Source organism: Cyanistes caeruleus, chromosome 7 (assembly GCF_971803275.1).
Source record: "Cyanistes caeruleus chromosome 7, bCyaCae1.hap1.1, whole genome shotgun sequence".
Classification (NCBI taxonomy): Eukaryota; Metazoa; Chordata; class Aves; order Passeriformes; family Paridae; genus Cyanistes; species Cyanistes caeruleus.
This window is the reverse complement of record NC_141707.1, coordinates 26,291,979-26,308,921: the sequence shown is the minus strand read 5'-3', so window position 1 is coordinate 26,308,921 and position 16,943 is coordinate 26,291,979. Positions and strand designations below refer to the sequence as shown.

Genomic DNA, 16,943 nt, shown 5'->3' with positions numbered 1-16,943 from the left:
GTTCTCACACACACATCAGAAGCACACGGACAAAGTGGTGGACATGGGACTGCACAACCACCAACCCACATCTCACCAGTGCCACCCACCCACCCACAGCCCTGACCACCCCCCAGTACTCCCATCAGTTCACGATCCTGCATCCTTGGCGCACTCTGGGGTACCCAAGCAGTCAGAGGCCTCTCCTTCCTCCAGGCTGTGTCCCTGTCCTGGCATATACTGGACTGTCACCAGTCTGCAGTGACTCCCTCAGCCACTGCCTGGCAGGGGCTTTGGCACCTGCTTTTCTGGCATGGTGCAGCTGAAGTGTCCCATGCCATCCTGCCAGCCACGGGGCAGCTTCCCAAAGACTGAGGAACGAAGTGAGGGTGGCGCAGTGGGAGTCCAGCACCCTCCAACAGCTTCCCCCCCTCTCTGCCTCAGTTTCCGCAGCCTGGGCAGCAGAGCAGAATAAGTCCCTGCACCAGCTGCTGTATGGGCATGGGGATCCCCTGTGGGGCAATCCTTGGGCACACGGATCCCACACATGCCAGGTGCTGATGGGCACAGAGGTGCCCTACACAGGGTGACCCCACAGGGTTCTCTCATGTTGGGCACAGGGAGCCCACACTGACTGAGTACTTTATGGGCATGGTGCTTCCCAGTGCCAGGTGTTTACAGGTACAGGGATCCCTCACACTGACCACTTTATGGGCACAGGGATTTCTTGTGGGAGGTGTTTAATGGGCACTGGGGTCCCCTCATGCAGGGCATAGTGTTCCTTCCCATTGTGAGTTCTATAAGGACACAGAGACAGCCCCTGCCTCTACGGTCTCTCTGTAAGGACACAGGGATCCCAGCAGATTCATTCGAATGAAAGGTTGTACAGCAGATCCTCTCCAGTCAGGTACTGCAGGGGTCCTCGTGTGTCGGAAGAGAGGATCACAGTGAGACGCTGGGGGCGGGGGGGAGGCAAGAGAAGGGACAAAGGACATGCCCTGCACCCTGGCATGCATATGCAGGGTTTAACCCCCAGCTGCCCGGAGCAGGCAGGGCCAGCGGCAACCCATACCCCCACTCCCCGCACCCCGGAGCCCCCCAGCTCCGTGTTCCCCGCAGCCCCTAACCCTAACGCTGTGCCCGGCGATGCCCGCTTACCTCCCGGCGGCGGCGGGCGCGGAGGGGCAGGAGGCAGGACACCAAGGACTTCCCCCAGCCAACCAAGGTGGCAAAGCACCAGCTCAGCCGGGTCATGGTGCCCCTGCCCGGGGCTCACCCGGCGGCGGGAGGGTGCAGGGGTCGACCCCTGCCCAGGGCACGCTCGGACGAGCGGCCGAACCCAGCCGTGTCACTCCCCCGGCGCCGGCCACAACAAGCTTCGGTGCCCGGGCAGTGCCCCCGAAGTGCCCAGCCCTGGGCACGGGGCCGTGCGACAATGATGTGCTGGGGGGCTGCGGTCCCGCCGGGCCCTGTCCCCCCCGCCGGTCCCCCAGCGTCGCCTGCGCGCTGGCAGCCAGGCAGGGAGCACCGTGCCCGCCCCTGTCCTGCAGTGCTTGGGTGGGAGCCAGCTCCGACACGCTCCCCCTCCTCCCCCTCCTCCTTCTCCTCCTCCTCCTCCTCCTCCTTCTCCCGCACACGGGGCTCGGGGCTTGGCACCTCCGGCGCTCACCCGCCTGCCCTCCGGGCACGGCATCCCCTGGGGTGGATGCCAGACCTTAAGAGGGTCCCCCGTTCCAGCGCCGTCAGTTTTGGGGGTGCAGGAAGTCGCACACCGTGGGTTCAATCGCAGCTCAATCCACGACCCTCGCCCCAACCCTGTCTCAGTTTCTTTACAGTACCCCCTGCCCACCCCTAGCCCTAAATGTCAGTGCCTACACACGGGCGAGGGGGAACTTCCCTCCCCCTCTGCCAGTCCTCCTTGTATCCCACCAAGGATCTCCTCAGGAGCCTGGGGACACAGTCAGGGACTCCCCACACTGTTCCCTTTCCGGTGGGGTCACCTCCCCAAAGCCTGCCTGGCTGATGCACCGTGCTGTGGGCACAGAATTACCGTGGGGAACCTCTCACTGCAGGACAGCTCAAAACGGCCGGGGCACCTCCACCTCGCCATGGGGCTCACACAGGGCAGGGGAACAGAGTAACAGGGTGCAGCCCCCTGGGCACCACACATCCCACATGCACCCATCGAGGCAGTGCCAAGAGGAGCAGGCAGCAGCACCCCTGGATGCTGCCAGGATGCCGTGCTGATGCCGGGCAAGGACCCATCCCCACGGGGCAGCTGCTGGTGCCAAGCGTGGGCAGCAGCCATGCCAGGCATGGGCACTAATTGCATTTGCCTTGGGGAGCTTCCTAACAAGCAGCAGCATCAGGGTGGGGTGCAGGAAGTTTGGGTGGTCCCCCACACTTCATGGCTGTCCCCCACAGCTCTGTCTGGCACTCTGGGGGGGGCAGAGGGCTGGCGGGCAGAGGGGGCCAGTAAGCCTCAGGGAGGTGACATCACTGCTGGCTCCATGGTCCCCCACCTCCATTTAATTAGCAGATGGCCCCCGGCTTCCCCCCCCCACCCTGGCGGGCAGCGCCAGGCCTGTGCGGGGCCATTAGCTTTATTGGCTGTGCTGAACCAGGGCCAGGCCTCGTTAATTGAATTGCACCCACGCCAAGGATGGGTGAGAGTCTTCTCTACCCCCCCCAGTCCCCAGCACCCCGCCCTGGCCCTTGGCTGAGGCAGGGAGAGGGGACCCTGCTGCCAGGCTGCCGCAGTGGCACAGCGAGCAGGGACTTGCAAGACTTGGGGTCTTTCCCTTGCAGGGCCTGGCACGGGGCACATGGGTGGGTGCAGTGAAGGGCACTCAGGGTGCCCTCTCAGCCTCGCAGCCACAGCAGCCACACATGTACAGCTTGCACCCACACATGCAGCCACACAGCTGTGCTCGCACAACTTGCACACGCGTGCAATCACACACACACACACACACACACACATACATACACACACACACACACACGTGCAATCACACACACACACACACACACACACACGTGCAATCACACACACACACACACACACATACATACACACACACACACACACACGTGCAATCACACACACACACACACACACACACACGTGCAATCACACACACACACACACACACATACATACACACACACACACACACACGTGCAATCACACACACACACACACACACACACACACACACACGTGCAATCACACACACACACACACGTGCAATCACACACACACACACACACACACACACACACACACACACGTGCAATCACACACACAACCCCAGCACAGTGGGCTGATGCTCCACTGCCACCCAACACCCTGCCCATACCCCTATCCAATATGGGGTGCTGTGCCCCATGCCCACAGTGCCACACACTGCAGGGTGGCACAGACCAATGGGGTGCTGAGGAGGCTGAGGTCACCCCGAGTACTGCCACTGGCTCCCCTATGCTCTCCAGCTGCACCTACAGGCCAACACCCACCCAAGAGACGGGAGGCTGCTGGGAGGCCCAGGCTCCCACTCACCATCACTTCCTACTTTCACTTTGGTGCGGAGCGAGGCCTGGCCAGGGGGACGCGGGTGTCCCCCAAGACATCCAGGTGGCACAGGTAGGGACAGTGTGTGCTGCAAGGAGGGGCATGGCAGAGGATGGGACATGGGCATCGCTGTGGCCATTCACCAAGATGATGGTGGGGAGTGGGATGACAGTGGGTCCTCCTGCCTGGACTGGTGGGATGGGCTGGTATCACCTCTGACATCCCCTCCACAGGGGTTTTTCAGTACCCAGTCCAGAAGGAGCCCGCAGGACAGGGCTGACACAGTACAGGGGTCCAGGCACAGTGAATGAGGCACACTGCTGGGCCGGGGGCTCCCTAGCAAGAGGGAGCCTTATCCAGAATGTTCTGGAAAGAGCTTACACACTGGCTCTGGGTGTAGCCCCCATGTGGAGGCCAGATGATTGGGGAGGGTTGTGGTTCTTGCTGGGGGGGGGCTGCAGCTCCTGCAGGGGTCTCTGTGCCCAGGGACTGTTGTGCACAGGGGTGGCCTCTGTGCCAGGTTCTCCTGCTGGTTGCTTCTAGCAGAGTACGGGTCCTGGATCCCCTCCACAAAAACTGCAGGCAGGTTCTTCAAAATATTTCAAATTTCCATTAATATTGGAGAGCATCAGGGTCCCCCCCATGCCTGACACTGTCCTTCCTCTGCCCCTGCAAAAGCTACATAGGGGGGCCAGCCTTGCTGACCCTTTCCCCCGAACTTGCACCCCCCAAAACAGGGAGCCAGGTGCTGGGGGCTAAACTGCAGTGCCTGATGTGATGTGGGACAGGCAGGCTGTGGCTTCTGCAGCCCCACCGACCTCCCACACTTCCTCCTGCCCAAGGTACAAAAGGAGAAGCAGGCAGGCACAGCGTGGCCACGGGGACATGCCAGCGCACCCGCAGCACTCAGCAACCACCTCGGGGCACCCCGGACACAGGTAAGGGGCTTCTCTTCCCAGGGGAAACTGAGGTACAAGTAGGGTGGGCAGATGCAAAGATAGCTCATCCAAGGTCTCTCAAGGACACTGGAATGGTAGCGCAGGTAGCCTGAGATTTGTGTCCTGCTGTCTCACTCTGCCGTGGGAGAGAGCACAGGGCACTCACACACTTGGGCACGTTTGGGTAGACCGGTGCACCCACTCCTGTGAGTGCATGTGCACCCTGCTGGGCACCCCCACACACCATCCAGACACCAGCCACAGTGACAAGTCACAGTCCTGCCACCTCCATGGGTTATTTCCCTCACCCTGTCCCAAGCTTCCAGCCACCCTAAAATCACTCTGCTGCACTGTGCCCTGTGGGCTCCACCTCATGTCCACTGCTCACCCAAACCCCATGCCAGCCGTGCAGACAACATGCTGTGCCAGAGGGTTCTGCCTAGGGAGCTGAGCTTAGGGGGCTGCATGTCAGGGGTGGTGTGCCCCCTTGCTCAACCACCCAGGACCCCCCTCACTGTTCATGATGTGAGTGAGGGAAGCGAGAGCAGAAGCAAAAGCAGCACTTCCCCTGCGCCAAACCCACATCCTGAATCCCAGCAGACAGGGACAGGGATAAGGACAGGAAAACACTAGGGACGTGGTGGGCTCAGCCCCAGGAACTCCCCAGGGAATGGGAGCAGAGGCTGAGGATGTACAGGGGCAGGGCACATGGACAACTAAGAGGGTGCAGGAAGGGACACCTTTGTCTGCCCCATCTGCTCTGGCCTATGTAGTGGGGGAATATGGACAGGGAAAGGGGTGCCTAAACCTACCCCCTCTCACCTCTTAACAGCAGGCAGCTCTGGGATAGAGCTGGGGGGGCAGACCCTCTCTCGGACAGAGAATTTGGGGGTGCCAGGGCAGTGCCAGCCTAGAACTTCTCATCACTGCCCTTGCCTCTGCAGATCCCTGTGAACAGCCATGGCAGGGGAAGGGGAGCTCAGCCGTGTCATCAAGGACCTGCAGAGTAAGTGTGCCAACCAGTCCCCTGCCAGCGTGTTCCCTGCATGGCACATCTCATCCTGGCCATGCCAGATCCCTTCCTGCACCCAAGTCGTGGGCAGCGGTGGGTGTCACTGCCACACGTGCTCCAGAGAATCCCCCTGCCAACCCTGCCACTGCTGCCTGCTCCCATCCTCACTGCCAGCCCCTGGGAACCAGCAGTGCCCAGGAGGTGGCCATGCTCCTTGCTTCTCCTGCTCCCCTCCTTCATCCCAGGGCAAGTTCCTCTTTCTCTTTGAAGAAAAGGAGGCTCTGTGGGGTATCCTATCACTCTCTACAATTACCTGAAATTAGGCTGTAGACAGGGAGGAGTCAGTCTCTTCTCCCCAGTTACAAGGGTTAGGACAAGATGAAATGGCCTCAAGTTGTGCCAGGAGGTTTAGACTGGATATTAGGAAAAATTTCTTCATGGAAATGTTTATCAAGCATTGGAACAGGCTACACAGGGAAGTAGTGGAGTCATCACCCATGGAGATATTTAAAAGATGTGTAGGTGTGGCATAGTACATGGTTTAATGGTGGACTTGGAAGTGCTGGGTCAATGACTGAACTCAGTCTTGGAGGTCTTTTCCAACTTAGATTCTATGACTCTATGGTTTTATCCACCATCAGAAATCCCTGAGGCCAGGAATGAGGCAGTGGGAAGAGGGGTAGGATGGGAGAGGGTGCCATGCCAGCCCAGCCCTGCCATCCCACAGAGACTGTGGCCGAGCTGAAATGCCGCTACCAGGAGCAGAACCTGCCGGTGACAGACGGGAGCCGGGAGCTGCACAGCCTCTGTGCCCACCTAGAGTTTCTCCTCCAGGTACTGCTGCTCCCTCCCTCGTTTCCCCTTAGGCACAGCTGAGAGCAGAAGGGACCTTGTGTTAACCATTCAGGGGATGGAATAACCCCACCCAGCATTGTCTGGTGTTGCCGCTGAAGATGAATAGATCACACGGACACAGGTCGAGGTGTGGTGAAAAGAAGAGAAAGTTTATTTTTCTTCCCAGGATTTATAGGCTTCTGACCACGGCCAGGGATTGGATGGTCAGGATAACACTTTCTCACTGCACTGGCCATGAGAGATGCCCATCACAAGACGTGTAAGACATGTTTCTTTCATCACGGAAAGAATGTACACGTATCTATGTTTGCAGTTACTGTCCTGGGAAAGTCCTTAGAAAACTATGTTAGCAAGCTCAAAAGCTGAGTTTTCAGGGCGACAGTCTGGCCCTGGACCAGGCTCTCCCTTGTCCACATGTGTAACTACATGTGCCGCAAAAGGGAAATTGAGGTATGGAGCCAGTGAAGAGAGGGACACCCGGACCAACCCTGTTGGGGGAGTTAGCTGGATTCCAGCCCTACAGGGTACAGGCTGGGGGAAACAGGGACACCCTCAAAAAAGAAAGTCCAATCTTATACCTCTGCCAGTTTGACCTCAAGGAGAAGAGGAGCTTCTTTGGGCAGCGCAAGGACTATTGGGACTTCTTGTGCCAGGGCCTAGCACGGTGCCGGCAGGAGCATGAAGGCATTCACTTTGTCACTTCCCTGGACAAGGTGAGCACGGGCTGCTGGGATACCCAGGGACTTGTGCACACACACAGGCTTTTTCCAGCTTGTGGGTGCACATGCACCTGTGCACAGGCACACACTCACTTGGACACCAAGCATTTGTCCACTGGTACTATAAACAGTTTTGTCCCCCCTGGGATCCCCCACTGCACCCCAGCCCTAGCCCTGGGGACCCTCTTTCCCCCTGCGTGGGCTGTGTGGGAGGTGTGGGGCAGACTGGAGTGACAGGGGTCGATAACCCCCTCTCTCCCTCAGCTGAAGACCCCTGTGGGCAGGGGCCGGGCCTTTCTGCGGTACTGCCTGGTGCACCGGCAGCTGGCAGAGTCCCTGCAGCTCTGCCTCCTTGACCCTGAGAGTCTCTGGTGAGAGCAGGGGCACAGTGAGGGGATGCTCATGGTGGTGGGGGACATGGCCAGGGTGGGCAGTGCCCTGCAGCACCCAGTCAGCAAAGGTGCTGCTGGCATATGTACCTGTCCAGGGCATAGAGGGATGCATGAGCCTGTTTTGTGGTTGCAGCGAGTGGTACTACGCCCGCAGCCCCTTCCTGAGTCCCAAACGGCGAGCAGAGATCCTGGGCAGCCTCTATGAGCTGGACTGTGTCACCTTCCACCTGGCCCTGTACAGGGATGACCTGGACACCGCCTGGCCCATGTTCTCTGAGTGAGCCTGGGGACACTGGGGGCACCAGGGGCATTGGCAGCACTGGTGGTGTTGAGGGCATCAGAGACACCTGGGGCTTAGCATCACAGAGAAGCACATGTGCATTGCCCCACTGCCCTAGACCCCACACTACACTCCAGATGTGCCAGCTCTCCATATGTGGCCCCAGGAGGGCACAGTCAGTGGCACCAGCATGCACACTCTGCCTGTGCCTGCAAACATGTCACGTGCATGTGTACACACACAGAGCCGTCCTCTGCCAAGTATATCCCTGCTGCAACACCATGACACTGTGACATCTGACACACAGGGACACGTGTATGTGCTTACACACCCTTGCCCCAGGCACGCTTGTTGGGGGACACTCATGGATGCAGCTGTTCCAGCACACTCACCCCTGTTGTGCTGCTCACACGCTCGTGTGCACGGAATGCCACAAGCACACGTGCTTGGGTCGATGGGTGCCACATGTTCTGTGGGTGCTCGGGCTGGTGACACCAACATCCCTCTGCCCTGCTGCCCCCTAAATTCCTAAAGGCTGGCTGTGCCCAAGGAGCCTAAATGGTGGGTGGTGATGGCCTGTTCACCTTGGGGGTGACCTGCTAGTCCTGAGCCCTGTGTCCCCTCTAGGCCACTGGTACGGCCCAGCCCGGTGATCAGGAGCAGCCCAGCAAAGACAGCCCTGCAGACAGACAGTATTGGCACTGTGGCACATGGATGGTCCGATGGCACTGGCCATCCCACTGTGGCGCTGCATGGGACACCAGCCCATCTGTGCCCACCCACTTTGGCTGCCCTGCAGGCAGGGAGCGTGGAAATGGAAAATATAGACAATGGGGAAGTGAAGAAGGACATGGAAGAGGAGGATGAAGAGGAGGTAGAGAAGGATGACAGTGAGGATACAAAGGAGATGAAGGTGGAGGATGTGGAAGTGGACATGGAGGAGGATTTGGAAGAGAAGGAGGAAGAGCTGGAGAAGGATGAGAAGGAGATGAAGGATGTAGATGTAGAGGAACTGGAGGATGCACATGGCACTGACAAAGCAGCCCAGCCTGATGGTGCTGGAGGGTCTGGCATGTCCCCACTGTCGACTGGCACAAGGTGCATGCTGGGGTCCCTGTCACTGGTGCCCAGGCAGCCAGGTGGGACAGAGGAATCCCTGCAGGCTCTGGTGTCCCAGCTGAGGGCCGAGCTGGGTCAGCATGAGGCGGCAGCACAGGCGCTGGCAGTGCGGCTGGCACAGGCGGAACTGCGGCACCAGCAGCAGGAGGAGGACAGTGCCCAGCGGGCCCAGCTGTGGGCACGCGAGGCTGAGGCACTGCGGGAAACCAACACCTTCCTGCAGCGGGCACTGGAGGCAGCAGTGGCAGCAGGGGACCCGGGGGCACTGGCACGGGCACAGGAGGAGGCACGGGGCTGGCAAGAGGTGGCAGAGGAGCAGGGTACCCGGCTGGCCAAGGCGCTGGCGGAGGCGGCGGTGCTGACCTCACGCCTGCAGGAATGCCAGGAAGCGCTGGTGGTGGCAGGACAGACGGACATGCTGAAGGATGCTGGTACTTCAAATGAGGTGGCTGCTGTGGAGAAGGTGCTGCAGCAGGCACTGGAGTTCGCCTGTGGTCCCCAGGAGCCCCCAGCAGCCCCCCAGACAGAAGAAGAACCAAGCACGGTCACCAGTATGGCCATGGTATGGGAAATTCCAAGGGAATCCTGTGGCGGGGTGTGGGTTTGGGGTCCAGGATTGAGCCCCCACTCTGCTCCAGCGCTTGGCCAGCCTGGCTGCCACAGCACAGGAGGAGAACTGGCAGAGCCGGCAGCAGCTCCAGGCACAGCGACAGGAGATGGCACGGCTGCAGGAGGAGCTCAGCAGGTAGGACATGGACCCCTCCACCCATCACCTCACACTGGGACCTCCCTATCTCCACCTGCCACATGGTTTCCCCTGGGGCCCCCAATGATGTCCTGCTTGGACACAGCCAAACAGCAGCTGGGAATTGGCAGGGGGAGGGAGGGAAGGATTTGAGGGGGGAGGACTGGAGGGAGGGGTCAATTTGGGACTGATAGGTAGGTGGAGGGATAGGTAGGGAGAGAGTTGGAGTGGTTTGGCAGTAGTAGATAGAGGGACCAATTTAGGATGAATGGATGGAGATGGGACGGTGGATGGAGAGACACAGGGATGAGTTTGGGGTGAGTGGGCAGAAGGCCAGGGGTACAGATGTGGGGAAGGATGGATGAACAGTGGGGAAACGGATGGGTGGCAGATGGCACAGTGGCTGTGAGGATAGGGGTAGAACTTGAGGATGGACGGGCAATAGCAGAGAAAAGAAGGGAGGGAAGAAAGGAGGGAGGGAGCGAGGCAGAGAGGGAGGGAAGAACCAGCGGCGGGAGGTTTATCCGCATGCATGGAGGGATGGAGACGGTCAGCTGAGAAACAGGGGGACCATGCCGCCGCTGCCCCGTGCCAGGGCCCGGCAGGACGGTGAGCGCTGGGCATCGGCGCTGCAGCGGGCGCAGCGGGAGGCGCTGGAGCGGGAGGCGACGCGCGGCGCCGAGCAGGCACGGCAGCAGGAGCTCATCCGCGACATGAAGGAGCGGCTGCTGGAGCTGCTGCGGTGAGAGCCCCGGGGACTCCGCGCAAGGGCAAGGGGACCCCAACCCCTTTGCCCAGAGGAGGGCACCAGAGCCCAGGCAAATCCAGAGCCGACCTGTCCCCTCCCGCAGGGAGAAGGATGCCCTGTGGCAGAAGACAGAGGGCATTGACACCCCGATGCCCAGTCCGGTGCCCCGCGACCCAGGGTTGTGTGCCCGCTGCCGCAAGGATTTCCGTCTCCTCTCCCGGCGGTACAGCTGCAGGTGGGCTATGGGGGAAATCGGGGGTGGCGCTGGCACAGTGCAGGGATCAGCTCTCACCTCCTGCTCTCTCAGCAGGCTGTGCCAGGGCAAGGTGTGCCACACGTGCTCTGTGGACATGGGAAAGCACGGCCGCTGCTGCCTGGTTTGCTACCAGCAAGGGCAACCGCAAGCTACGTGAGCGGGGACAGCAGCCCTGGCACCGTGTCTGGGACACCTTCTGTCCTGGCTGCCTCCTCTTGGACTTATTGGGTACCCAGGTGTCCAGGGCCTGCATGCAGGTCCTGCTGCCCAACATTTTGGGTTTGACATGTGTCTTTCTTGCGGCTGGTCCACAAAGAGGAAAACTACTCATTTCTGCTACCCCTGTGGTTTCCGTGTCATCTCTCAGTCACTGCCAGATTGACACTCGGGTTGGGTGCAGGGTGGGGAATGCTGACATGGAGTTGTTCAAGTCCTCCTTCGGGGAATCCATCCCCTAAAAGGGTGTCCGAGCTGCAGCCAGGGTGAGCCACTGTCTGCATCATCCCACAGTGGGGAGAGCAGACAGCTCTTGGCCAACAACCCTGGCTTCCTACCATGCTGCGAGGAAACACTTGGGCAAGAGGTTTCTCAGATGCAAAGATGCAAAGGGCTGTCCTTGCTCAGCACCCCCACTGATTCTGCTCTGCCCTAAGGCCCCAGGGTTCCCAGCTGGGTGTTGGGGACACCCATACCCACCCATGAGCCAGCACATGGGTGACATCCGCTGATGTCCCCATGGTTATGGACCCCTAGGAGCCTGGATCAAGGTCAGTGGAGGAGCAGTATGGGACTCCAGTGGAAAGATGCACAGGTGTGCTGGGGCAGGCATCCTGAAGCCTGGAACACAGAGTGGCCAGCAGGGTCACAGTCCCTTCTTCATCTGCTCAACCCCGGTCAAGTGTCAGCCCCAGTTGCCCAAGGCAGGGCGGAAACATCCCAGTTGTGTAAGGGACAGGTTCCCAGCTCTTTGCGCAACAATGTCCTGACACCACGGTTGGGGGGAGCAGGGGTGCCTGGGGTGCTGGCACCCTTCAGGCAGGGGTCACAAGGCTGGCTTGGTGTGAGGGACTGCTCAGAGATCTTACAGTGATTTGCTCTGCTGGGGTTGAGACTGGGGCTGGGAAGGGAATGACTTTGTCCCCAGATGGGATAGATTCCCTGTAGAGCCCTCTGTACCATCAAAGTGCCAGGACTTGTCTGGGGAGCTGTAGGAAACAAAACCTGGGCTTGGATCCCCTGTGAGGATGCACAGGATGCCAAACCCAGTCCTGGAAGAAGGGTTACCCACACTCTGACAGGCTCAGCAGGCACCACTGTTTTGACTCTGTCCCCAGAGAGGTGTCCTGGCCCTGTCCTGGGATCTCCCTTCCCATAGCAAAGAGAAGCCAGACATGGGTGACCAACCCACCAACTCCTTTATTACTGGATGGTCATTGGGTAGAAACACCATCCCCACAGCAGTCTCACAGGATCCCCAGGGTCACAGGCTTTGTCCCAAAGAGAGGGAAGGTGGACACTTGACATCACTTCCCTGGCAATGGGGTCCTACCAGCTGCCACCCAAGCCCCCTTCCAGTTGGGATCCAGCATCCAGTGGTGGCCCTGCCCATCCCCATGGCATCACCACCCACATTCCAGGGGGCTGGATGAGGATGCTGAGTTGTGTGGGGTGCTGGGACCTGCTGGTACCCCAAAGGGTGGGTCCCAAAAGGGCTCAGAGGGTGGTGGATGTATTGCCAGAGGTGGAGGCATAGGAGGTGCGGCCATAGCGGGCAACAGCATCCTTGCTGATCAGCCCACGCTGTGCCAGGATCTTGAGGAAGCTGTTGCGAAACTTTTGACCGATGAAGGCGTAGATGATAGGGTTAATGCAGCTGTGGGCAAAGCCCAGGACCTGTGTGACAGAGAGGGCTGTGTCGATGCGGTTCCTCCTCTCACAGGTCTCGGCAATGGCCTGCGTCCTCATGAGGGTGTCGCTCACCAGTGTGATGTTGTAGGGCAGCCAGCAGATGAGGAAGACCAGCACCACGGCAAAGATGACCTTCATGGCCCGCTGCTTCTGAGCATTCTTGGTCTGTAGGAGGGTGTGGATGGTGACACCATAACAGAAGAGCATTACCAGGAGGGGCAAGACAAAGCCAAATGTCTGCGGCAGGAACCGCAGCACTACACGCCACTTGGACGTCTCCTCACCACTGATGCGCTCATAGCACACGGTGCCATTGTTGGGTGAGTGGAAAGCCTCACGGAAGAGCAGCACGGGCAGGGAGAGCAGTATGGAGAAGACCCAGATGCCCAGGCAGACAAACTTCACCCAGTGCCTCTTCTCAGTGGCAGCCCGTGTGGCATAGACGATGGCCAGGTAGCGGTCCACGCTAATGCAGGCCAGCAGAAGGATGCCGCTGTAGAAGTTGGCTTCCTGCAGCACGGAGATGGCTTTGCACATCAAAGTGCCAAAGACCCACTCGTGGGCTCGGTAGGCTGCCCAAAGTGGCAGGCTCAAAGCGAAGAGCAGGTCTGCCACAGCCAGGTTGAGCAGGTAGACATCAGTGACAGAGCGGCTGGTGTGGCTGGAGGTCACCACCAGCACCACCAGCCCGTTCCCCACCACACTGAGGATGAAGACGAGGCAGTAGATCACCACCACCAGGTACTTGTTGAGGACAGAGCTTTCAGGCCGGCACGGAGAGGATGAAATAGCAGTGTCAGGCATGGCTGTGCTGTAGTCATAGGTGTAGTTGTAAAGGTATAAGATGTTGGAGAAATCTCCACTGTAGGACAAGGACTCCATTTTGCCTGTGGAGCACAAAGTTGCATGAGTGTGGGGTGGCAATGTTGTGGACCATGGGTGACAGCATCTCTAGGTCCTCTGGCATTTACATTGTCCCCCAGGTCCCCTTCCAACCAGTGGGCAGCGGTCCTTCATCACTCCACCATGATGGAGGACACAGCATCCACACTGTGCCAGGTAATGGTCAGTGCTGCAGGTAGACACTATTCCTCATATGCCCCCTTGTAAAACACCCCCTGCAAACCTCAGTCTCCTGCATTTCACCCTAATCCTGTCCCTTTCCTGACTCCTGTGGAAGAAGGGGTTCCCCATAGACTGATCACCTCTTCTCAGTTTGGGGGGCTTCCCCATCAATGTAGAATAACATCCCTCCAGGAGACACCTGGCTCCTCCAGAAACCCTGGGCTCCCCTGCTTACTGTGGGTCTTTCAAAAGCCTCTCAGCTCTTTGGGCATCTCAGAGCCCCTCAGGCACATCCAAAGTTCTTCAAGTAGCCCTGTATCCCTCCAGCCTCTCCACCCCCTCAAGCATTGCTGCTGTGATGCCTGGAACGGAGCTGCCCCTCCTGCCACCTTACTGCCACAGCAGTAAGGCTGTGGTCACAGTGCCTGAAGCAGGCAGAACTCAAGAAAGGTCTGAAGGTGTTTTTGTGCCCTTCTTCCACCTCCTGGTCTCGTTCCTGCAGGAGTGGTTTCAAGCCCCGGACGGAAAGACGTGTCACACTTTGCAGGCAGCTTTGGAAATATTACATCTCTGGTTTTCCTGTTGCTCAGCTGGGCACTGCTGTGTCCCCCTGTGTTTGGCCTCAATGGGGAAATTACAGGTGGCAGTCACTTTTTCTGTCTCCTCACATGAAAGAGATGGTGAGCTTGCTCTGTTCCTGCCTTCTCAAAGACCACTGCCTTTCAGTCTTCTCCCAGAATGGATCTGGACTCTTGTTCCACTCCAGTGTCACCCCTCTGTCCCATTTCCGAGCCCCCAACCTCTCCAGGTCTTGGAGATGCCAGGACTGCTTGGGGTGCTGAGTCCTCCCAGTGCTGGAGGCACCCAGCTCCAAGCTAGCCCTGTTTGAACCCAAACCATCCAAATCAACTTTTCCCTTTTGCTTGGTATGAATTCCCTGCTGCAGCTGGGCTGGTGCTGCTGCCCAGAAAAATTTCTCCCTGCCTCTGCTGTATCCTCCTGTAGTGATCCAGGGATGGAATTCCTGGGATGGTGATGCCAGGGTGGTGATGCTGGGATGCTGAGGCATCAGCATCCCGAAGGACCACAACCAGGGATGCTGCCAGTGCTGATGGGGGAGTGTCCTCCCAAGTGGGGCTGCCACAGTCATGGGGCAGAGCCTGATGCCAGTGCTTCCCCTCCATCTATTTCTGGCTGCTGCTTTCTGCCTCCCCACTCCAAAATTCTGTTAGTTCCTCTGGAACAGGGTATTCCCCGGGTATACCACGCACAGATACCCCACAGCTGGCCCAGATGGGGGAACAAGCAGCATTCCATTTCCCCTCCTGACCCTGGAAGGGCTGGGGACAATGGGGTGGCCCTGGGGGCTCCTAGTGGGGAGGAACGAGGGACATTGCATGGGGAAGGATCCTCTCAGCTCATCACTGTGCAAGGAAATGGGAGCAGGCACTTTTCCCCCGCAGCACACAAGGCTGATGTCCCCGGGGACTATGGAGGGTTTGCACCCCAGATGAGCCTTCAGTACAGGCTTGGGTGCTCCCACCCACCACCTCCCTCTACCCTTGTACCAAACAGCCTCTTGGGCAGCTGAAGCAACCCACCCGAGCCCCGAGCCTGCTCCCCATGTGAAGGTGCTCAGATGGGTGCTATGGGGCTGTCAAAGCTTTCCAAAGGAAAGCTACAATCTCCAGTGGCGCACCCCATGGACTCACTGCTTGCTGCTGTCGCCGTCCCCTCAAATGTGGGGTCTTCTCCTGATCCTAAGTTGTTTCTCACTGGGAAGCACACAGGCACGGGTTTAAATCCAGATGTCACCCCCAAAAGGCGCCGGTACAAAGCGTGGTGGGATGCAGGGCAGCACCGGACCCAGGGGTTTCTCCAGCCAGAGGATCCCTCACCTGCGCTGGCTGCCTTGCCGCCTCCCAGTACCCCTTTCCTCCACCACCCTCTTTATACTGCCCGGGGAGGAAATGTTGCAAAATCTTCTCCCAGCATGAAGCGGAAGTGGCAGCCAAAAGGACCCTTCCTTCATCCCCCCAGATGTCTTTCCCAGGCCAAAGGGAGCCCGCAGCCCCCTGTCACCCTCCTGTCCTAGGATGTCCGAGGCCACGCTGCACTGGGGGAGCACCCAGGGGTTCATTGTCATCCCTACGATGGTGCATCCCAGGGGTCTCCAGGTGGGGGTCTCCAATTTGTCCCCAGGCCCCCAGTGCATAGGGGATCCCCTTCAAGGTACCCCTGTGTGCTGCAGTTCCCCCAGGAGAGCAGATGCTCTCTGAGGCCATGGCCAGTGAGTGATGGCAATGCAGGGTTCTGTGCCTCAGTTTCCCCACTGATAGAGCAAGGGTGGTGTCAGCGTTTGGGGGGTGCACAGAGGGACTGCAAGGCTGACTTGCCCTCTGTTGGGGGTTGCTGGGGGCGACCCCCCCACAGTGGAGTCCCATGTCCCTCCTGCCCTGGCTGTGCCATGCCAGGCTAAGCAAAATCACGCCAGATCCGTGCCCCTATGGCAGCCCCAGAAACTAAGTGAATGCTGTGGCTCTGAGTACCCCTATTGCTTTTAGGGGAAATCTGCACACAAGGGCATTCCCCATGAACCCCCATTACTCTGGGGCACTCACAAACCTTTTGAGCATCCCCCCATCCTCACATCTTTCCATGCTTCTCACTCATAGGGATGCCCCACGGTTTTGGGGCACCTTTCTTCCCTGGGAGCACCTGGTAAGTGCCCCCATCACATCCCTTGGGTATCACCACAGACTCAAGGACACTCCTGTTCTCTGGGAACACCTACCCAGTTTTGGGCAACCCCCAGCTCCAGGGCACCATTACAGCCCCTCTAGGAAACCCCCACTCCCTGTGTCACCTCGCATTTTTGGGGCCCTGTAGCTCTGAAATGATCCATTTTGCAAGATACCACTTTCCCCTGTAAGCACCCCCATATCCCTGGAGCACCAATTCTTATACAGACCCCCATGCACTGGGGCACACATGCTACTTCCTAGAGCGTCCCTATAATCCTAAGGGCACCCTGCTGCTTCGGGGGCCCCCAACACCGTGAGTATTCAATTAATGGGGGGCGGGGGGGGGTGGAAGTGAACACCTCACACTTTTGGGGACTTCCACACCGTAGGCATATCCCATATGCCTGCTTCACTGCTGCTGGCGGAGATGCCCGTACCATGAGCACCCCCTGGCCGAGCGCCCCACCCGTGTCGCACCACACTTGTCACCCCCTGTCCCACCCCACTTAGGGGACACCCCTGCCCCGCCGGCCACGGGGCGGGGCTATTGTGACGTCATCATGGGGCGGGGACTGTGCCTGCGGCGGCGCCGAGCCGGAAGTGACGCGCGGG

The 16,943-nt window shown here is 59.1% G+C and overlaps 3 protein-coding genes across 3 annotated transcripts in view; 1 reads left to right on the top strand and 2 right to left on the bottom strand.

The window, feature by feature from the left end:
• Nucleotides 1-1,514, bottom strand: part of TNS1 (tensin 1) — a 69,759-nt gene extending 68,245 nt beyond the window's left edge. Inside the window, exon 1 of the mRNA XM_086898833.1 lies at nucleotides 1,138-1,514. Within this exon, the coding sequence (XP_086754959.1) occupies nucleotides 1,138-1,233 (96 nt within the window). The 5' untranslated portion in view covers nucleotides 1,234-1,514. The remainder of the gene's footprint in view (nucleotides 1-1,137) is intronic.
• Nucleotides 1,515-2,475: 961 nt separating this feature from the next.
• RUFY4 (RUN and FYVE domain containing 4) lies at nucleotides 2,476-10,953 on the top strand. The gene is made up of 12 exons (XM_023931197.2): nucleotides 2,476-3,622; nucleotides 4,393-4,488; nucleotides 5,433-5,494; nucleotides 6,228-6,334; nucleotides 6,943-7,068; nucleotides 7,339-7,445; nucleotides 7,600-7,743; nucleotides 8,374-9,427; nucleotides 9,504-9,610; nucleotides 10,206-10,352; nucleotides 10,462-10,593; nucleotides 10,669-10,953. Exons 3-12 carry the CDS (start codon nucleotides 5,449-5,451, stop codon nucleotides 10,769-10,771), a joined length of 2,073 nt encoding a protein of 690 aa, XP_023786965.2. The 5' UTR covers nucleotides 2,476-3,622; nucleotides 4,393-4,488; nucleotides 5,433-5,448; the 3' UTR covers nucleotides 10,772-10,953.
• A 1,057-nt stretch (nucleotides 10,954-12,010) lies between these two features.
• On the bottom strand, nucleotides 12,011-16,927 carry LOC111932197 (C-X-C chemokine receptor type 2-like). Its single transcript, XM_023931196.2, has 2 exons — nucleotides 15,300-16,927; nucleotides 12,011-13,409 (listed from the first exon to the last, which is right to left on the bottom strand). The coding sequence occupies exon 2, from the start codon at nucleotides 13,402-13,404 to the stop codon at nucleotides 12,328-12,330; it is 1,077 nt and encodes a 358-aa protein (XP_023786964.1). The 5' UTR covers nucleotides 13,405-13,409; nucleotides 15,300-16,927; the 3' UTR covers nucleotides 12,011-12,327.
• Between the last annotated feature and the right edge of the window lie 16 nt (nucleotides 16,928-16,943).